Source organism: Falco cherrug, chromosome 6, assembly GCF_023634085.1.
Source record: "Falco cherrug isolate bFalChe1 chromosome 6, bFalChe1.pri, whole genome shotgun sequence".
NCBI classification, from domain to species: Eukaryota; Metazoa; Chordata; class Aves; order Falconiformes; family Falconidae; genus Falco; species Falco cherrug.
Window position 1 is genome coordinate 42,312,225 of NC_073702.1, and position 20,413 is coordinate 42,332,637.

The window sequence follows — 20,413 nt, forward strand, 5'->3', positions numbered from 1 at the left end:
AGGGTTTTTTTCTTTAACTTGGTTTCATGAATGTTCTTGTGAAACTTTATTGTTATATTTGGTAAATATTTTGACATGTTAGTCCTCAGGATTAGTGAGATCACTACAAAAATGTGTACAGGTCAGATGAAGAATCACAACTGCAAGTTTGATTGAAAAGGAGCCAGTCCCCTTTCAGTGAGGGCCTGCCTGTATACTTGATGATTTTCCTGAGCCGAAGTAATGTATAAGAATGGTCTGCTTCATTAATGTGAATGATTCTAAGCCTTCATTATTTCACTTCTTGTTTTGATGCTTTTAGGTTATTTGACTGTTGTTTTAACCATCATTTTTTTTAATCTAATTGCTTCAACTAAGCTGCTACTGGTTTTTTTCTCTGTTACTAGCTTTCTGGTTTGTCTCAAGTGAGCTGAAAACCAGGTCAATTGCTAGAAGAGAAAATTGCTTCTGAGATCTGTAGTTGTAGCAAAATTGAGACAGTGCATGTGTGTGAAAGTAAAACTTTTTCTACCACATTAACTTAAGTTTTAAAACTGATGGCTTGATTGTTGAAGAGTTCTGACGATGTCAGTGTCACGATCACAAGTTTATTCTGTACCATTTTGTAAACTTGTGTGGTGGGTTGACCTTGGCTGGGTGCTAGATGCCCACCAAGCTGCTCTATCACTCCCTTCCTCAGCAGAATGGGGAGGGGAGAAAATAAGATTGAAAAAAACCTTGTGGGTCAAGGTAAAGGCTGTTTAATAAAGCAAAGGCCTTGCACAGAAACAGAAGGAAAACAAAAGTTTTATTCTCTACTTTACATCAGCAGGTGATGTCCAGCTACTTCCCAGGAAGTAAGGCTTCAGTGTGTATAGTGGTTGCTCTGAAATACAGATGTCACAGCAACAAATGCCTCCCCCCCCGCCCTTCTAGCTTTTATTGCTGAGCATGGCATCATATGGTATTGGAATGTCTCTTTGATAGCTTTGGGTCAGCTGTCCTGGCTATATCCCTTCCTAAGATCTTGCCCACTTCCAACCTGCTGGTAAAGGGGGGAACACTGGGGAGGCAGCCTTTATGCTATGTCCCCACTGCTCAGCAGTAGTCAGAACAATGGTGTATTGGCAACACCTTTCTAGCTACAAATACAAAGCACAGTGCTACAAATACAAAGCACAGCACTACAAGGGCTGCTGTGGCGAAAATTAACTCCATTTCAGCCAGACCCAATATAACTTGCTTGAAGATGGAACAGCAACAGTCTTCACCAGGATTTTGACAAAACATTATGTCTGAACAGTCATGTTTCTGCTAGAGTTGTCAGGCATGTGACTTGAAAAATCCAAGGTATGGTATAGTGTGCTTTGGCTTTTCTCTTCCAGAAATTCAGTTCTTGCTTAAATATTCATAGTTGTCGAGAGGTGACTTAGAGGTATTCTCTGATGTTCTTGATGACAATGGGCTATGGTTTGTTTTTTTTTGGTCCCCCCCTCCCCCCGTGGTCTGTCACATCGACTTGTGTTTCAGGTCTTTGTTTCACTCGCTCTTTGTATAGCTCCTGTTGTTGTAGGTGAGGATAGGTCATGATTTTGACAGAATGACTGTTTTCAGGCTGCGAGATTTAACTTGGGAGTCAGTCAATTCTGCAGCTGTATTTGAGGGCCAATTCTTTCATGTCATATAATTATTTCATGTAAAAAAATTAGGTTATTTCCAGGTTTGCTATTTAGTAGACTGTTTCAGTTTTGTGGGATTGAAATCTCGTGAATTTACAGAACTTTAGTGGTCAAAGGTGAAACTTTTGTTTCTAACAGTATTCTTTTTTAAGCAGAGAGGTAAGTTTAAGCATAAAATAGCAACACACTGGGCTCTTCTGCAGAGCTTAAGGGAGTTAACTCACGCTGTTTTCACATTCAGCTGAAGAGATGCAAAATTTTGTTGCTGCTAGAAATCTTGTGCTTAGTTTTGCTTTTCTCAGTGATGCGATCTCACTTGCTGTTACATATCTGATGCTTTTTAGACCTTTTAACAAGCTGATTGAATTCACTAAATGGTCAAAAATTATCTATAGCTAGATTTTATAGTTTTGAGAATAGTGGTGTAGGTTGGAGTTAAAATAGCAGTTATGCTGAGTGGCTTTAAACAGGTGACAGGGAGAATTAAACAAGTGATAGGGAGAAGGGGTAGTTGGAAGGAGGGAAAAGAAACCTTCCCCTTCCGTAGTGGTAAGGTGTTAGATGAATTTGTCTCATGTAGAATTACACCATTGGGAAGACACGTGGTTAGGAGCAAATTACTTCTTCAAAAACAAACACACCACCACCTACCCCCCCCCCCAAAAAAAAAAAAAAAACCAAAACAAAAAACAACCAAAACCCAAACAAAAACCAAAAACATCCAGTGAACTTTGTTGATAAGGCATGTGGTGCTAATATTTACTGCAGACTTTGCTACTGATTTGATGGTTTGTATCAAATGCATTGCTGTTTTTGTGTGATGTTTTCTGACTGTGGATGAGCAGCTAAATAACATGCCTTCTAAGAGTTATTAAACTGGTTGGCTTCTGATTGATGAATATAATCAGAGTATAGTCTTGATTTGAATGAGCTGGTGTAACTACTTAACCTGGACTGCCAATTCTAGTGTATTGTAATGCATTCCTGCTTGTCTTGTTCACTTGGTAACAGACTTAATGTTGTCTTTGTATCATGGTTTCTGTTGCAGAATTTTGTTTTAATTGTTCTGCTTTGAGAATGAGATATATCTTGGGTACTTTACACAGATAACTAAGTAATAAGTGTTTGATCCTACTGTTTGTCCAAAATATTACAGTAAGTTTTCAGATGTCAATCTTAAGTGTTTTAACAGATGGCTACCTTTTTATCCTTTTTTGGTGCAAAGTGTATTTATTTCCATGATTAAAAGCCCCTTTTTGAAAACTGGAATTGGCTTTTATGCAGTTGTGTAATTCCCTCTTGACATTTCTTGATTATCGTGTGATAGTATACTGTCAAAGCTAGGAATGAGGTGACCTGATGTAACAAACTGAGCTTCAGAAAATGTTTTTCTCTTCCTCTCTGCAATAGGTGGAAACAGTATGAAGCATATGTGCAAGCTCTGGAGGGCAAGTACACAGACCTTAATTGTAAGTTAACCAAGTTTCAAAATGGTACGAGTTACCTGAATGCTTACATAAAGCAGTGTTCAAATAATGTCTGTTTTCTAAAACCATTAGAAATAAAGAGCTAATAATATGTATATCAGTTAGTTGTCAGAAAACGTCCCTGATTTTTCTAGTGTAAATTTTCAGCCTTTCCCAGTTTCTTAGCCCCCGATTTTTCCCTTGCAGATCTAACACAGCATCTAAAAAGTGTATTTTTGTACCTGTAGGACCATCTATACCCAGACTGCTAGGGGAAAAGAAGTCTTAAAAAGTCATGCCACAAACAGGTGTATTTTCTGGACTTTTCCATTAGAAAGGAAATGTTATCCTTAACCAAAATATTCCATAAATGTGCCTTCAGTAGTCTCACAGGATTGGAAACCACATAGGAAGCGGAGTAGTTTGTAGAGATGAAGATCTAAAATGAGTCCCCAAGTAATGTTTGATCTGATTAGGCAAATTAATTATTTGATTGTCAGTCTTGGTCTTTAAAACCTGGTCTGTACTCCAGTCTTTCAAAAGAGAATGAGAAAACCATCCTACTTTTAAATGGAAAAAGCTGAATACATTCTGGAAGTGAAATTGCTAATTCTAAGTCACTCTTAAAAATTGTGTTAGCAGCTAGAGACGGACTATTTCCTGTTTTCCACTTACCTTTTCAATCTAAATTCTTAAAGACTCAGTACCACTGAGTTTGAAGGGGTGTTCTTCTGTTGGTCCAAGTGGATGTCCTCTGTTTTCTCTTGTTATGCACCTTTTCTACAGCCACCCCATAAAGTTTGAGTTTTGGAGAGACTAAAATTAGCAAATGTAAGCATTGGATTTCATTATAATTTCAAATTGTCCTGTCATAGATAAAGAAGCAAGTTGTTTCAACATTCTCAGTTTTTCAATTTTGGCAACTAGTAACAGGCTGTAGTAATCAGTGTTACTGAATTATCTGCAAAGAATTATTTAAAGTAATTGTTCTGAAGCAATTTGTGACGTTCTCAGCTTACATTCACAGCCAGTTGTTCTCAAGTAATTAATAAAAGAAGTAGAAATCTTAATCCAACTTCCCGTATTTTTGTACATGACAAGTAGAGTGAATGGATACTGTTTGTATCAGACGGCACGTGTTCCTGTGAATAATTTAGAAATGTGATGTGCTGCCTTCTCTCATCTTTCATATATATAAACTTCATTAAATGTTCATAGGTCAGAAAAATTCTAGTTAAGGCTGAACCACTATTTCTGATGTTCTTGAATGTCTTGCTGTTTACTCATGGAGTGTTGAGACCAGTTTGAGGATTGACCACAAATAGTACTGTTCTACAGACTGAGGATCACTTCTAGTCCAGTGTAGGCTTCCCTCTTCCCCCACCTTGGACAGTTCCAACTTCCCAAGTTTCAGACTGCAAGTTGTAATAGCAGTTAAGCAAGCAATTTTAAAGTTACTTCCTATATGGACATGGAAACATTTTCAAAAGTTTAGTAAGCTTCGAGAAAGGATCAGAAAGAAAGATATATTTAAAACCAACTGTTGTCAAGCTTTTCTGATACTTAAAAGGTATTTTGATTTTTCATATTTATGGTTATAGTCATGTTCATTTATGACTCTTGCTGTGTATGAATTTGGGGTTTAGATTCTTTTAGCTGTTTTTAAAAATCTTCATGAGAAGATGCTGTAAAACATGTGCTTCTTGTGTGTTACTACTTGTATTAGCTAATGATGTGACGGGATTGAGAGAATCTGAAGAGAAGTTGAAACAGCAACAGCAAGAGTCTGCCCGAAGAGAAAACATTCTGGTGATGAGGCTGGCAACTAAGGAACAGGAGATGCAAGAGTGTACTGTAAGTATTTAGATAAGTGTTTTCAGACTGTTAAAGGAATATTGGCTTTTGAGCCAGTACTCTTGTTCTGTGTTTTTTGTATATGTGTAGCATCACATTTTCTGTGCATAAAGAGGTGGCAGGGCACTTGATTTTTACAAAGTCAGTGAAAGTTTACTACTTACTTGCCTTTTTAGTATTGGTTATTTCAGTTGATTTTCAGCAACAACTGTGCTTGGAAGAACATTGCTTCAGAACCAAGCTAATTCTTGCATGAACCATTGCTCGCTTATAGTATTTATTGACATCATATTTACAAAAAAATGTTACTTCTGTCATTGGATGCAGAAACAAATTGAAAAAGGATAAGACTGAGTTTACTGGGTTTCATTTAGGAGGTTGTAGGCTGGTACTTAGATTGGATTTGGATAACAAGGTATTCGTAAGTTTCTGCACCCATTTAGCTAGGTAGGGAAAGAGCTAGTGACTTTTGGAGGAGGTTCTTTTGAAATTTGGCAAATCTGCTTCTCAGGGTTTCTCATGTTCTTGGTTCTGAATACCTCTTTTGTTGCTGTTTCTCTCCTTCATTCCTGTGGGTTTTCTGTGCTTAGTTTTGCTTTCTCGAAGCTATGTCTTACCACTTTTGGACTTTTGATCTTTCTTGAATTACCCTCTTAGCATAACTTTCACCTACTGCTTTAATGTGGCAGTTCCTGAGAGAAGATTGTAAAAAGCTTCTTATTGCTAGTTTCTGTAATATACTCCTGAGAGTTTATCTTATTAAAAAATACAAGCTCTGTGAAAAACTAATAACTAGTATTGCAGCTTTTCCTCTCACTTTAAGCTTTCCTTTCTTTTTTTCCTATAGGTTTTCAGAGCTGTCAGGTACAGTAGTGTGACACTTAAATCTGCATGCAGTATTTCCACTGCTCTTAAGACTATAAGATTACTTTAGTTCATACTAAACACTAACAGGAAGAGAAGAAAAGAGGGGGTAAAGCTTACTTTGCAGTGGCAAAAAATGAATCACAGGAAAGCTGAGTTTAGAAGGGCTCTGCCACCTTTACTTCCCCCATCAGGTGTACATGTGCGTTGATCAGATCCCCTTGAGCCTGCTCTTTTCTGGGCTGAACAGCCCTAGCGTGCTCAGCCCCTGCTTGTACGTTAGATGCTCCAGTCTCTTAATCATCTCCATGGCCCATAGTTGGCCTCACCCTAGTATATGTTCATGCCTCTCTTGTACTGGGAAGCCCAGAACTGGGCCCAGTACTTCAGAGGTTGCACCAGTGCTGAGTGGAGGTGAAGGATCACCTCCTTTGACCTTTTGGCGCCACTCTTCCTAATGCAGCTTGGGGTGCTAATGAAGATCTGTTCTGGTACCTACCATACCACAACACTTCCCTAGTAGTAAGATTACTATATTGGTCCTGCTGCCTTTGATAGTTTTACTGATAAATCCTGCTATGAGGAACAGCAGTAGTAAGAGGTTATTTTTCCTTTTGAACTTCTGAACATATAGCTGAAACAAATACTAAAAAAAGTTGTTCATCAAAACCAAATTTTTGTACTATTGTCACCTTTCTTCCTATTTCTAAAATGGGGAGTTAGACAAAAACTTCCAAGTATTTAAGCCTATGAATTTTTTGACAAGATCATGGAGGCTACAGGATTTTTGGCTGCACTTTGTTACAGATGTTCATAGTTGTGATGCATAGGCTTTCCAGAACATCTTTTATTGCTTTTGAACAGCTTTTATTAATTTCAGTGTACCTCAAGGGGGTGGGGGGTGGGTGGGTGACAGGAGGAGACAACCTGCCAACAAGAATCAAAACCTAAATACTGCCACCACAGCCCCCTGCCCCAGGTGGCTTGTATTTTTCCAGGTATTGACACATGAATAACATCAAGGATGTAGTCTCCTCCATAGTGCGTGGATGTAGCAAGATGAATCCTTTAAGAAGGGGGTTAAAAGCTGTAATGGAGATACTAGCACCTTAAGGTGTTTTTAAGTTTAAATGCACATAGTGTCAAGAAGCTCTGAAGAACTAATTGACTTTGTATTATTAGATAGCATTTCTTCTAGTAAAATAACAGTAGCAAAATAAATCATGCTAGGTAAGGTGCAAAGCCAAGCTGTAGGTTGTGAAGTAGTTTCACAAATGAACAAAAACTAATCACTGTATGTTATTTGACGTGTCTAATTTTTAGTCCATACAATAACTATTTTTAGTGTAGTTTTTTATAACCCATATTTACATGTAAAATACACCAGTGACAGCTACTTTATATATAAGCCTTTAATGTTTCCTGTCACATCTTAGAAAGGCTGAGCATCTATGATACCAAGTTTCTTGACAACTGCAGGTGAAAATTTACCTATAACACTTACTGCTCATATTACTCTTACTGTATTTTTGGGACGTGTATGTTTTATACTTACCATCATATTCAGGTCACATTCAAATTTTAAATGGATTAAAAATGAAAGAGACTGTACCATGTTCAAATGGTAGTAGTTGACAAAGTGAGTTTTCTGATTACTAATGTGTAAAATGACTTGCGCACTGAAATATACTAGCTCTATTTTAAAATAAGGCACAATAGACTTCATCTTAGTTGCTGTTTTAATTTGTACCCTTCTTTTTAAAAGATAAACCACAACAAAACTATTTCAGCTTCTAAACCTCACCAGTCATTGTCTTGAAAATATAGGTGTGTGTGTCAGAGTAGCAGTAGCAGAATCTGTATCCTGATCCTATTTCAGTACCAATTTTAAGAAACAAGGTGGTAGTGCATAGCTCCATTTTCTGTCATGCTCTGTGCTGAGTCTAGCGGTAGAGTATGTGGGTTTCCTTTGAGGTAGCAGCTTACTGAGAGTGTGGTTGGTGTTGCAAACTTACTCTGCATAGTTAAGGGTGGCTAACTAAATAGCTAGATGGAAGTTTACGTGTTCAATACCTCAGGTGCCCTGTTGTCAGCAGACAGCCGAGAAGTACCTTCCCCCTAGCGTGAACAACCCCTAAAGGATGTTGCTGCTGTTAGGGAAGTGCAGATAACGTATTGGCTGCTGTTGCTACATAAAGCCTTATTTCTGGCAGAGGGGGTGATGAAGTTGCCGCTATTTTAGCGAAAGGCCCTAACCCCCTTCCAAGCTACTGCACAGCTACTATAGGTCAATAAAAGACAGGCATTTGGAAATAATTGCTATTCAAGTAGGTTTTCTGTGGACCAGATAACAAAAAGTGGAAGCCTCCTGTGGGTGCAGTTGTACTGTAGTACCTATGTAGTTATTGCTCTTAACTTGTGGTTTAGGGTGCAGTGTTTATTCTTCATTATGCAGTTTCTTCCTCCTTCTTCCTTATAAGAAGGATATGTGTTGTACTTATTTAGACTGCTTATATTTTCTGTTTAGCACTTGTGTTCTGTTTTGTTAAATTCATATCAGGGAGTCTACTTTTTGTGGGTATCTTTGGACAGCTTCAGCTGATAGAATACAACTCTTTCTGAGAATGTGAGAAGCAGAGGGGTTGAAAATGTTATTGTCTGAGGAAAAAAAAAATCCACCCAAACAAAACCCTGCACAGCCTGATATGCTGTATTCAGTGTTTTCCTGCCTTGGGTTAGAGCAGAGAGAAAGCTGATACAATGGTTTTTATTTTGTTTGTGAAAATTCATCCCTATTTGTCCACTGGGGCTTTTGAAAAATACCAACTAGTGTGTGCTTTCGTGTCTGGGAATATGAACAGCCAGTAGGCATTTCAGGTGTTAAGAGCAGGCATGTCCTGGGGTCTGGCAATGGACATGACTTGACTATGCTCTCAGTCAAGACCAACTTGAGGCTAGAGCTGAGTATACAGGCAAACTCTTCTGCTCCCCACCCCTTGCCACCTGGAATATCAATGAGAGGGAGACACTTACCAGGGTGTTATCAGAGGGAGGGAGCAAGGATGGGAGACTTGGACTGGCTAAGCAGGAAGATTAATAGGATAAGGAAGTAAGCTCATACCTTTCAACCCTTCTGCCTGCTTTGTGAGTGGGTCATAGTGGGGGAGGCTGCTAGGTCTGGGTGGATGAAAAGACTGACAGATGAAAACTCTGGAGTTGCAGCTGGAAAAATCACTTGTGGAGGGATGGAGAAAATTTGAGTTGGAAAAACCAGAGGAATAAATGGTCTTAAGTTTGGGGAGGGAAGGATCAAGGTTTGTTCAGCGTAAGTAAATTCTTTCTACACTACTGTTTTAGGAATGACAGTTGAGGTGTCAGTGAATGGAGCCTATGCAAGTGCTCTCTGCTTGGTCTAAGAGTGTGAGCTAGAGATAACCCAAATGAAACTTAAATAATTGACATCGGACGGAATCAGCTGAGTCCTCTTCAGTGTTTTAGTGCATTTCTGGCATGAGTAAGGAGCAGGTGGCAGCAATTCTTTGTGCTACTGAAGCAAGGAATCTTACAGTTCTTAGGCTGGCAGTAGGAGGAGGAGGGAGCTGGGTCTAGGTAAGACAAGGAACATGGTCTTTTTTTCCCCTCAGTGATGCCTGTCTAAAAATAGGTTGGGAACCATGTAGCTGTAGCATATTATTATTTCTGGAATATGTTGCCAGCTGGAGTGTCTGTATGTTTGCAGACATCTGTTAAACTAGCTGTTTTGCCCTCTACTAGCACTAGCCCTCACAAAGAATCGACAGCTTGTTGAAATACTTCCAGTAGTGCAAGTGTCAGAAAATTGAGTGGATGGAAAAGGTATATCAATAACAATAAATTAAATAGATCCTTACTCAGTGAGAGCAACATTTTGTGCATTCAGTGAGGCAAAGGACCTGGGAGGGTAAAGTGCCATCCAAGAAACACTAAGATAATCTTAATTTGAACTTTCTGTTTCCAAGTTAAGTTTATTGGTGGGTTCTTGAGTTATTTCTTGAAAATATTTTTATGCAGTCCTTCACTCCCTTTAGATTTCTTTTGGACACAAGTTGATCTATTTAAAACTTACTGTGATGGTTATTTCCGTTAAGTAGCTAAATATTTTTATTTTGACAGTATCAAGTTAATGTGAAGTCAGTGGCAATATATCAGTTATTTCAATACCTTTGAAATCACTTACTTGAAATAAAAATCCAAGAGTGGTTGCTATTTAACAATACATAAATCAAAACATGTTGTCCTCAGTCAAGAAGTGACTGAAGTCACTACTGCACATTAAGGTAAATAGATTGTTTGTACTTAAACTTTCTCTTCACCATTGCTGTGTAAGGATCCCATAACACAATAACTGTATATAAAGCAAATTTTTTTTAAACTGACAGTGCTTTTGACTGTGCTGCTTGTCCCAAGTGTGGAGGGAGATTCTCTTTCCCTCCATTTTACTGGTGATGCCTTGTAGTATTCATTAGTAAAACTGTTGCTATCAAGTCTGGTTGTAACATTCTGTGTGCAGCAGGAGGCAAACCCACTGACTTTCAATTAATATTTCTTTTTTTCATCTCATGTAATTTTGTTCACCTCTTGCTGATGAAGAAATGTGTATGATACAGGGAGCATAACAATGGGCTGATGTGCTTCTAGTGATTAGCTGGATTCTAAACATGTACTGTTTAGTGCATTTTAAGATTGTCGTGAAGAGTTAAAAATACATGAAACTTTAAAGAAGTTAATCCTATTTAAATATGTACAAGTTTTGACTAATGAATGCTGTATGTAAAAGAAATCTCAGTTACTCCTGAAAGTTTAACTGAATTGTAAATCCTCTGGGTAGTAAATTACAAAATTGTAAATCTTTTGAGTTTTAATTACTTCAAAAGAATCAAATCGAACCAAAATCTTTTGGATGTTACTATTTCTAAATTATTTTGTTTAAAAAATAAGTATGCCAACTTTGCTCATAAATAACTGTTGTGTTTGCAAAAAAACCTTAGAAGTCTGTAATAAACCTTTCTAGTAGCTGCTTAAAAATATTATTGGTCAATATTAGCTGTAATGTTCATAATAACTTTCACTGAAGTTATGTGGGAATTGGCTGTTTTAAGGAGATAACTTTGTATATACTTTTTTTTTCCAAAAGAGTGCAGGCAGGTAAAAAAGAAAGGAAGCATTCTAATGTTCCAGTCACTGCTTTAGCAAATGTAAACTCGCATATAGAGAATTATTTGAAGCAGAAAGAAGGGAGGAAAAAACTGGCTTTGAAAGCTTAAGCTTGGTGGGTGGCGGGGTCGGAGATTAGGTGAACATGCACATTCATGGGGTTCAGATGGGCAAAAGCGATTTAATTTTTTTATCCTGCCTCTTTCAAGTTACACTGAAATAAGGCAAACTTCCTTGATGTTATCTTTGGAATAACTTTCATCTAAATGACTTTAAAATTTAATTTTATGTTGTAGGAATAACAGTCTTTTTTTTTTTTTACTTTATGCAGAATCAGATTCAGTACCTCAAGCAAGTCCAGCAGCCTAGTGTTGCCCAACTGCGATCGACAATGGTGGACCCAGCCATCAACTTGTTTTTCCTAAAAATGAAAGGTGAACTGGAACAGACTAAAGACAAACTGGAACAAGCCCAAAATGAACTGAGTGCCTGGAAATTTACGCCTGATAGGTAAACAAAACAAATACTCCCCAGTCAAGACTTCCCTGACAGTCCCACTACGAGAATGCTATGGTGGGACAGCCAAGTACTCGTTTCCACACCAAGACTCAGACGTTTTGAGGCAAAAGCCACATTCTTATACTGTCCAGCTTGTAATGCTTAATGTAAAACTTATCAGATGAACCTTGTGTTTCAGCTTTTTTTCTCCCCCTTTGCTTCAGAGGCCTGACAGCGTCGGACTATTCTGAAGAAATGGCCATCTTCGAAAAAAAATCTTTTCTAGAACATGTAGACACTTGCAAAATTGTTCTATTTGAAGAAAATAGAGGGAGAAACAGAAGTCTTAAGTCTGTGGCACACTGTGTCTACAGACAGTTTGGAGGAGAGAGAACCTAGAGATTATAAATCATGAATTGAACATGTAAAATTCCCGTAAAATGTAGAAGTGGAATATGCTTCGCTCTTAACCTTGAGCCTAGTGACTTAGAGACTGTAAGTCAGTTTTGCCAATAAGACTGTGGACTTCCTGCTTGTTCACTGAACTCCTGGGTCAAAACTCGATGAGGTGAATTTTGCGTTAAAGAGTTTACTTGCTAACCAGTTTTGAATAGCCGTGAGAGTGCTATTTGATATCACAACAGTGGTAGTGTACACATTTGACTGTTTAGCCTGTGGGCTCTATAGCACTTTGACGGAGCCTTAAGTCAATGTTGCTAAATAATGAACTGTTTTCTGGATGGTTGGTAATAACTGTGGATGCCTCAAAATTAGGGCTGTACGAAAATGTACGTTCTACCTAATTGCAGGTTTAAAACTGTTGGAAGCAATATATATTTGATCACAACTAGCATGTATAAGAAAAACTGGTTGTGATAGTATTTCACTGCATGTTTTCATGCAGAAATGAGAATTTTTTTATCTTTTATACTAAGAACTGATCTCAAATGCTTAATACAGAAGGCACACGATGGCAACTGTTTTGAGTGTTGGTGGGGTGTTTTTATTCCTTTTGTACAGCTGGGTTTTTTTTTGTATTGCACTTCTATATAAAATGTGCCTTGAAATAGTTGTAATATATAGTTCAAGGAACACTACTGGTTATACTGTTGTATTGTGAAACTCCTGGGATGAACGAGAATTCAACAGGTTGTTATTTCTGCATTGTCTCGTTCTCTGAAAACAAAGTCAGTATTTTAACAAACCAAAAAAACCTTAAATGCATGCATTTTCCTTGGTGGAATCAGTGAAAGGAGCCTTTGCTACTCTATTGATGCCTCTGTTTTGTTGTCCCAAGTTACTTGTAAAAGTAGCAATTCGGGACAGTTGGGAGTGCATGTCTGAGGTGTGTAAAGTGAAATGCAGATTTGGTATAGTGTTTGTGTGTTTGTTTTTTTTCCTTAGTGAATTGAGTTCTATTTAGTAATTTGAGGTTTTGATTTTCAAAACAGTTGGGCAACATTTTATGGCTCAGTCTGATCCTAGAAAATTCAGTTTTAAATTAAAAAAAAAGACATCCAGCTATCACAGAAGGTGATGTATTCTAACTGTTTTGATGACTTCTATTAAGATGGCATTACTTCCAAGTTAAATAAGTATCTTAACTGTTTGTGCTTCAGATGATTAATATGGGATTGAAGAGTAGTGTACTTATGCAGGTTTGTTTTTTTTAATGAGTAATGACTTAACAGCAAAAGAAAAACCTACAGGAAAAACTTTACCTATTTAAATGTGATACATCTGGAATGCTTGATTTTGCTATAGCAGTATCTTAAGATTTTAATGATCTAGCATCACAACAGAGGTAAGACTTGCATTAATAAATTGTTAATGTGTTACCAAGTTATTTGTAAAGCTCACTATAATATGCGGATAGAGGCATGCCATGCAGATTGCTTGTTTAACTTGGAGTTCAGAAAGTGATTTAATACATTTAGATACAGATTGGTCCTCAGGCTCTAAATGGGTGTATACAACTGAGGAGAGACAAGTAACTCACCACTTTCTTTCAAGAAGAAGTATCGAAAGAAACTTTTGTTATTTCTGTAGCTGTGGGATTTCTGTATTTCATATGCACATTCACACCACTAACTTAAAACTATAATTCATACATGCAGTAGCTGAAATACAGAAAATTAGAGTTAACTTCCTGGTAAATAATTGAGGCTGTCTTCATTAACTGGGATAAGATTTTATTGACTTCCCTTTCTGGAAAGGTAAAGAAATGATGATTCATGTATTTATAGGATTTTTCCTTCTCTTTGCATTCCCCCCTTAATTGTATTAATTGTCCATCCTTGTATGCAACTACTTTCATTTCACAGCATCTGACCTAGTTTTTGAAAGAGATGATGCTCCTATTCAGGTCCCTAACTAGTGTTCTTAAGGTAACATGTTAACTGCAACCCTAAGTGATCTTAGCTCTGGGCCTTAACCATAGGTAAGGGTGTACAGCACAATCATTGCTGACGCCTGGAGGGAGAAATAAAAGGGCATGTAATCAAAAGAATGGCTATGCAAAGCCATTTCAACAGTCATTAAACATGGAGTATACACTTGCATTAGAAACTATTAGAAATTTCACTTGCAGTAAGCCTAGTACACCATTAGTCCACTGAAACTTAACCACTTATATTCTTACAGGTTTTGTTGCATGGTATGTTCAAGCAAATTTGAAAAAATGATGCCAAACTTAGTTTTACAGCTAATAGGAGTTATTTTAGTAGTACTGAGTTTTATATTCTTGCATGTCTTGTCTTTTTTTTGTAAATTGCAAGGGGAGGTTACTTGGTGCCATACTAGTTAAGAACATCTGGAAAAAAATTTGATGGGAAGAAACAGCATTATAGGTAACTATGCAAATTTCTATACAGGTAATAAGTATTTTACATTTTGGCAGGAATTGACATGAAGAAATTAATGGGATTCTAAAATTGTCCCAATTCCAAGGTAACTGGTACTGGCTAACTCTACAGTTGACGTTGTTTTGTGAAGAGAAAAGCATTAAATGACTTAAGCACTTCTTGTGAACTTCTTCAACTTGTAGTGGTGATGAATACAGTAACAGGAATTTGCAAACGGCTAAAAATCATTGCATGTCTGCCTAATAACTTTTGGGATGTGTCACATTGGTTATCTCCAAAGTGGTCCTGCTTTACACAGAATGAACATCTCTAAGGAAACTTGCATCTTAAAGTGTGCGACTTGGACTGTATTAGGTCAGCACAATTTAAACTTCAAGGACTTGGCATTGGACATCACATCAAGAAAGAAAACGGGTTGCTGCCTTTAGCAGAGTTTCAGGCTCCCAGGACTTTACACAGCCAGATTCCTTCTGGAGCAGCCCATCTGAAAGAGTTGGGAAAGTCAGTCGGAAAATGTTTAATGGGGCAGAATTGGCAGAACATAAAAGTTGTCTAAGGCCTGAATGCTTAAAAGGTAGTTGATAAGAAAATTACTATTTTAAATTCTTTTGGTTGGGTATTTTGGTTGCAGGAGAGAACTGTGGCTGTGAAATGAAGCAGAAATTTCCTGTTCTACTTTTTTAATCCTCAAAATTTCTTTCAGTCTGTCACTTGTTTAAAAGCAAACAAAAAATTAAATGACCTTCTTGGTCTTGAAGTAATGCAAGTCCTGCCATTGAATTAACAATAAACCTGTTCAAGTTGGGGTTGGGTTTTTTGGGTTTGTTGAGTTGGGTTTTTTTTGGCATAGTTTGCACTTATGTAGAAAAGAGGACAGCTTCATTATGTTGCTGAGCCTATTAAAAGGAGAACTTTGTTATTGCTATCCTGACTTTGGCAGACCAAGGTCTTAAAGGACTTTAATTTTTCTCTTTTATGGAGTCAGCTGTATTGCCTATATATTAATTTGCATACTACTTCCTATAATGCTTTATTTACAATGCAACATTTATCATGAAGATTAAAGATGTGTGATACTACTCATTTAGTAAAGAAAATCTTGTCAGTTCAAAATAGTTTTTCATGCCAGTTTCCCATTTCTTTCAGAAACTGGGCATCGTAATGATCATTACTCATGATTTGAAATTCTAAAGGAAGTGTATTAATAGACTCCTTCTTTAAGTTCCTGCCAATTTTTAACTACTTTTTACTTTCTCCTCACCATGCAAGATGTGCTTAGGAAAGCTGACCATAGGAATTGTGAAACAGACTGTACGTTACTGTCAATACATAAATTGGGTTGAAAAATAGACATCTGATTTTTTTTTAAATAATAGTACCTGGACAGCATTCAAAAGAATGTCTAAGCCTCTTAAAAATGGATGTCACTATGAAAATGAACATGGGATTTAATACTTACCCCAAGCAACTTCCTTCTTCAAAAAAACAAACAAAAAATTATTAATTTTACTAGTACAATAAATGAAGAAAGTTTTTATTTATAATTTAGTTTACACGTGTAACTTTTATGCAGTACCTGATGTTTTGAATTACAGGGCACATCTTTAATCAGATACTTAACTCCACTGAGAATTAGCACATGCAAGATTGTGCATACTGATAATCCAGATGTTGGTACTGAAAAAGAACAATATGCTTATTCGTGTTTGCAGTAATAAAACTTGCCTCCTTCCACTTTATGGGACAGCGACAGAAGATCAACTGACATTGGAACAGCACGTGGTAACTATAGGGAGACTTTCTGCTATGACAATTATGTTGAGGCATAATGTTTCGTGAATTGTGACATGCAGAAATTGCATCTCCTTTTTGTCTGTAATTGTGATTGAGGAAGATTACTGAAGGTTTTGTATTCATTTTGTGATAGATGGCTCTTTCCTTTGCAGCCAAACAGGCAAAAAGTTAATGGCGAAGTGTCGAATGCTTATCCAGGAGAATCAAGAGCTTGGAAGGCAGCTGTCCCAAGGACGTATTGCACAGCTTGAGGCAGAGTTGGCTTTACAGAAGAAATATAGTGAGGAACTTAAAAGCAGTCAGGATGGTAAGGGATTTTTTTAAGAAAATGGAAGTTGCCTTGCACTTCTGCTAGTTTAATTTCCTGATAATACACATACTGTAAAACCATCTTTGCCAGAATGAAAGAAAAGGCAATACAGAGTGAAATATGACAATTGTAAGCCATCACTGGTAGTCTTAACTTAAAACAGACAAACCCACCCTTATCTTTGGGGGACTGGTGGGATTTGCAGTTCCAGTAATGCAGTGTTTGAATGTGAAATTGCCAGACTTTGTATGGTAGGCCATGCTATTTAATAGAGAATGTTTAGTTTGCACATGTTATTGGAGAATTGGTAACACGAAAGCTGTTAACGTTGCATGAAGCTAAGCACGCACTGAGAGCAGAATGCTTCTTATTAACTGACTCCTTTTGGAATTATTTTTAAAAATACCAACTTTTTAACAATGCTTCAGAAAAATAGATATTTTTTTTCCCCCCTTCGGTAATTTGAATAAACTAAAATGTCATCATTGTATTTACAATCCAAATTTTACAGCATTGTAAACCTAAATTGAGATTACCTATAAACTCTGACCTCTTGCATAATTTAAGTGGAGGGGAAAATGCAAATTTAAAAAATCTTCAGTTGAGAGACCTACATAGTCAGTAGGTATTTATACTCTAATGTTAAGAGTAGGTTATCTCATAATTACAGTAAGTTTTGGGACATGAGCTATTTAGACACTACATAAACCTGGATGTGTTTTTGTTTTACATGTGAAGTCTGTAAGATAGCATAGATTTCATTTGGCATTATCTAAGTCTTGACATACCCTGTATTTTGAAGAATAGATCCCCCCCAGTCATATTTTTGAGAACACAGCAGTATGAAATAGCTGGAATCTTTAATATTAGATTTTCTGCAATGACATGTTGAAATAGTTACCCTTTTGCTTCTTAACTACTGTTTAAGATAATGCACTTAATTATGAACTTGATAAATTTAGACTGAAGTGAGCGTGGACATTCTTTAAAGATGTCTGCTATTGAGTGCAGTATAGTGAAGAAAGCTCCAGAACTGAGATGTGTTCTTTAACTCCTATTGCTGCTTCCCTGTATGAACAAAGATGATAATACTGCAGTAGCAGTTTTCTGATGTTTTTTTTACACAGCAGCAGACACAGTTCAATTTTACAAATTTTTACAGTAATAAGCAGTTTGCATTTTGTTTGGTCCACCATATCAATGGTGTGCAGTTAAATTGAAAACTAAGGGAGTCTGTTTCTTTCACAGTTCCTGGTTCAGATTTGGTTTGCTCCAAAATGCAGTCTAAATTGTAACATTGTTTTTCTTGGTACATAAGTATTAACATACCCTGTGGAATTAGTTAACAGGGTTTTTTTATAAAAAGTCTTTCAGTGTCCTGTTGTTATGCAGGATTAAGAACAGTATCTTACTTGAGATAGGACTAAATTTTTTTTTTTGTTGCTGTACAGTCTTTTATAATTATTCAGATCTGTTATATACAGATGTGGTTCTTGGTCACTCTTACAGTATTTCAGCAAAGGTTTTATACTTGAGTAAAAGTAGATACATGAGGATGTACTTGCAAAATACTAGTTGCTGGAGTTGAGCTGTTTTCCAGATATCCTCCGTTGTTGCCCAGAAATTAATTTCTTCTCATGTATTTTTGAGTAGCAGTATGAAAAGTGTATAGATGACAGTTAAGCATTTCCTCTTTCAGAGGCAGAGTATCAAAACCATTGCATACCTGATGGCTGAAAAACTCTTTCAAAATTCAGCATTAAATGTTGTTACAGGATTTTAACTTTTTTGTCTGAGATTGAAGCTATATATGGGCTATTAAGTATTTGCAACAAATGTGTTTTCTTTATATAGAATTGAATGACTTCATCATCCAGCTTGATGAGGAGGTAGAGGGTATGCAGAGTACCATTCTAGTTCTTCAGCAGCAGTTGAAGGAGACTCGCCAGCAGTTGGCGCAGTACCAGCAGCAGCAGTCCCAGGCCTCCAACCCGGGTACCAGCAGGACTCCATCTTCAGAGCCTACAGACCAGGGAGAGGCTGTGGGTAAAGACTGCAGCCGCCTGGCAAACGGACCAAGCAATGGTAGTTCCTCCCATCAGCGGACGTCTGGGCCTGGATTTTATAGGGAGGGTAGCGGCACGGAAGATGACTTCCCGGCTTCTCCAGGGAATGGTAATAAGCTGTCCAACCACTCTGAAGATAGAACTGGTAGAGGAAGTGGTAGCTACATAAATCAACTCAGTACTGGGTATGAAAGTGTAGACTCTCCCACTGGCAGTGAAAACTCTCTCACTCACCACTCAAATGACACAGACTCCAATCATGATCCTCAAGAGGAGAAAACAGTGAGCATGAAAGGTAACAGAACTGTGGGTTCTCGTCATGTCCAGAATGGTTTGGACTCCAGTGTAAATGTGCAGGGTTCAGTTTTGTAACATTTTTCTGCAACATTTTTATACAGTGTCATTTAAATTGGGAGAGGATACTGTCCAGAAGCTGTTTAAATTAGTGCATACTTGTCACGATTTTGCCTTTTTGTGGGTTTCTTTTTGCTTCAATACCTCTGCCACTTTGGAAATTTTAACAGTTAATTACGTTGAATGTTGCTAAAAGGACGTTTGTGTAGCTCAAGTTATTTTTATATGAGTTAATGTGAAGTTGAAATGGAAATTATTTCCATAAAGTATAACATAAATGATGTCTGTACAAATCTGTGTATATCTAGAACCTGTGCTGTGTAAGGGCATTCTTACTCATACTGTTATACTTACACCACCTTCAAGATTTGTCATAATAGCCGTGGGTTTATGACTGCCAAGTTTGCCCAGTACAGTAGTTATATCACTAAAAGATGGACTTACTGAACAAGTCCTGTAGTAGTTTCAGTGTTAATTACAGTTTTTCCCACCATACATCTGTGCATTTTTCTCCTTAGGTGACCGAATGTTTGAATTGTGTGCATAGTTACTCAGTTTTTAAGAACTGTTGTATCCTGTTTATGCATATTGCTCTGTGACTCCAATATTATCTTACCTGTACTGACCAAACCTAAATAAAAACTTTTAATAATGTAATTTCCTCATTGTTCTGCATTGGCTTACATGGCTTATTTGTATGCAGTGTATTTACAGTACTTGTGTTTTTTATTGAATTTGTTCCTGTGTCAATGGTATATGATACAGCTTATGCCAAATGCCTGAAGTTACAGGTGTGTACTCATACTAATTTCAGGACAGCCTAATAGTGCTTATCCTACAGGTTTTGCCCTTATTGGCAGATAAGGGGGTGGGGGTTGGTGGGGCTGGGAATAAAAGTAGATGTTAGTGTTGGAAACTGGCTTTTATAAAGATTTTAAAACCTCCAAAATTCTAGACATATCCAGCAGGTAGATATACAAATTAAACTACAAAAAAATCAAGGTGTTAGTAATTCAGCCTCTTAAACCAGATACTACTTCTGTTGTTTTTAAATGCCTGCCTGAGGGAACTGACTAAACAGGTGCAGAGAATGAAAAAATTATCTTTAGGTGTACCTTTTTTGTTCAGTAGTGATGAGTTAAGAATTTCTTGGAACCTGAATTTCTGGTGGTTATTTTCTATCTAGGTGTTTAGTGATGGTAACATAAGGAGATGAAAAAGCACTTGCTTTTAAGCACTGTTCAAAGGGAAGCTTTTGAATTTGTTTCAAATTTACACAGTTACAATAAATTCCTAGATTATAGAAGGGTTTCTGTGGTACCTTTTAAGTGGCATATTATATGAGCATTAGCATCTGCAGTAGTATTGTCCAAGACAAATGGATGTAACTAAAATACTACTGGCTGCTGTCATCTGTGTAGAGATGTGCTAGTCCATGTGCGGCTGCTATTTCAGCTTCATGCGGTTCACTTAAATGTATTAAACCCACTTA

At 37.2% G+C, this 20,413-nt stretch overlaps 1 protein-coding gene across 2 annotated transcripts in view; it reads left to right on the plus strand.

Moving 5' to 3' along the window:
• WTAP (WT1 associated protein) overlaps positions 1 to 19,578 on the plus strand; it is a 28,440-nt gene extending 8,862 nt beyond the window's left edge. The window contains exons 4-8 of one of the 2 annotated variants that reach the window (XM_055713369.1): positions 3,069 to 3,127; positions 4,851 to 4,978; positions 11,367 to 11,545; positions 16,344 to 16,498; positions 18,356 to 19,578. In XM_055713369.1, coding sequence (XP_055569344.1) covers positions 3,069 to 3,127; positions 4,851 to 4,978; positions 11,367 to 11,545; positions 16,344 to 16,498; positions 18,356 to 18,939 — 1,105 coding nt within the window. In that variant the 3' untranslated portion in view covers positions 18,940 to 19,578. Of the gene's footprint in view, positions 1 to 3,068; positions 3,128 to 4,850; positions 4,979 to 11,366; positions 11,546 to 11,757; positions 15,921 to 16,343; positions 16,499 to 18,355 lie in introns of those variants that run through there. The other variant, XM_055713370.1, reaches the window with a different exon arrangement.
• The last annotated feature ends 835 nt before the right edge of the window (positions 19,579 to 20,413 follow it).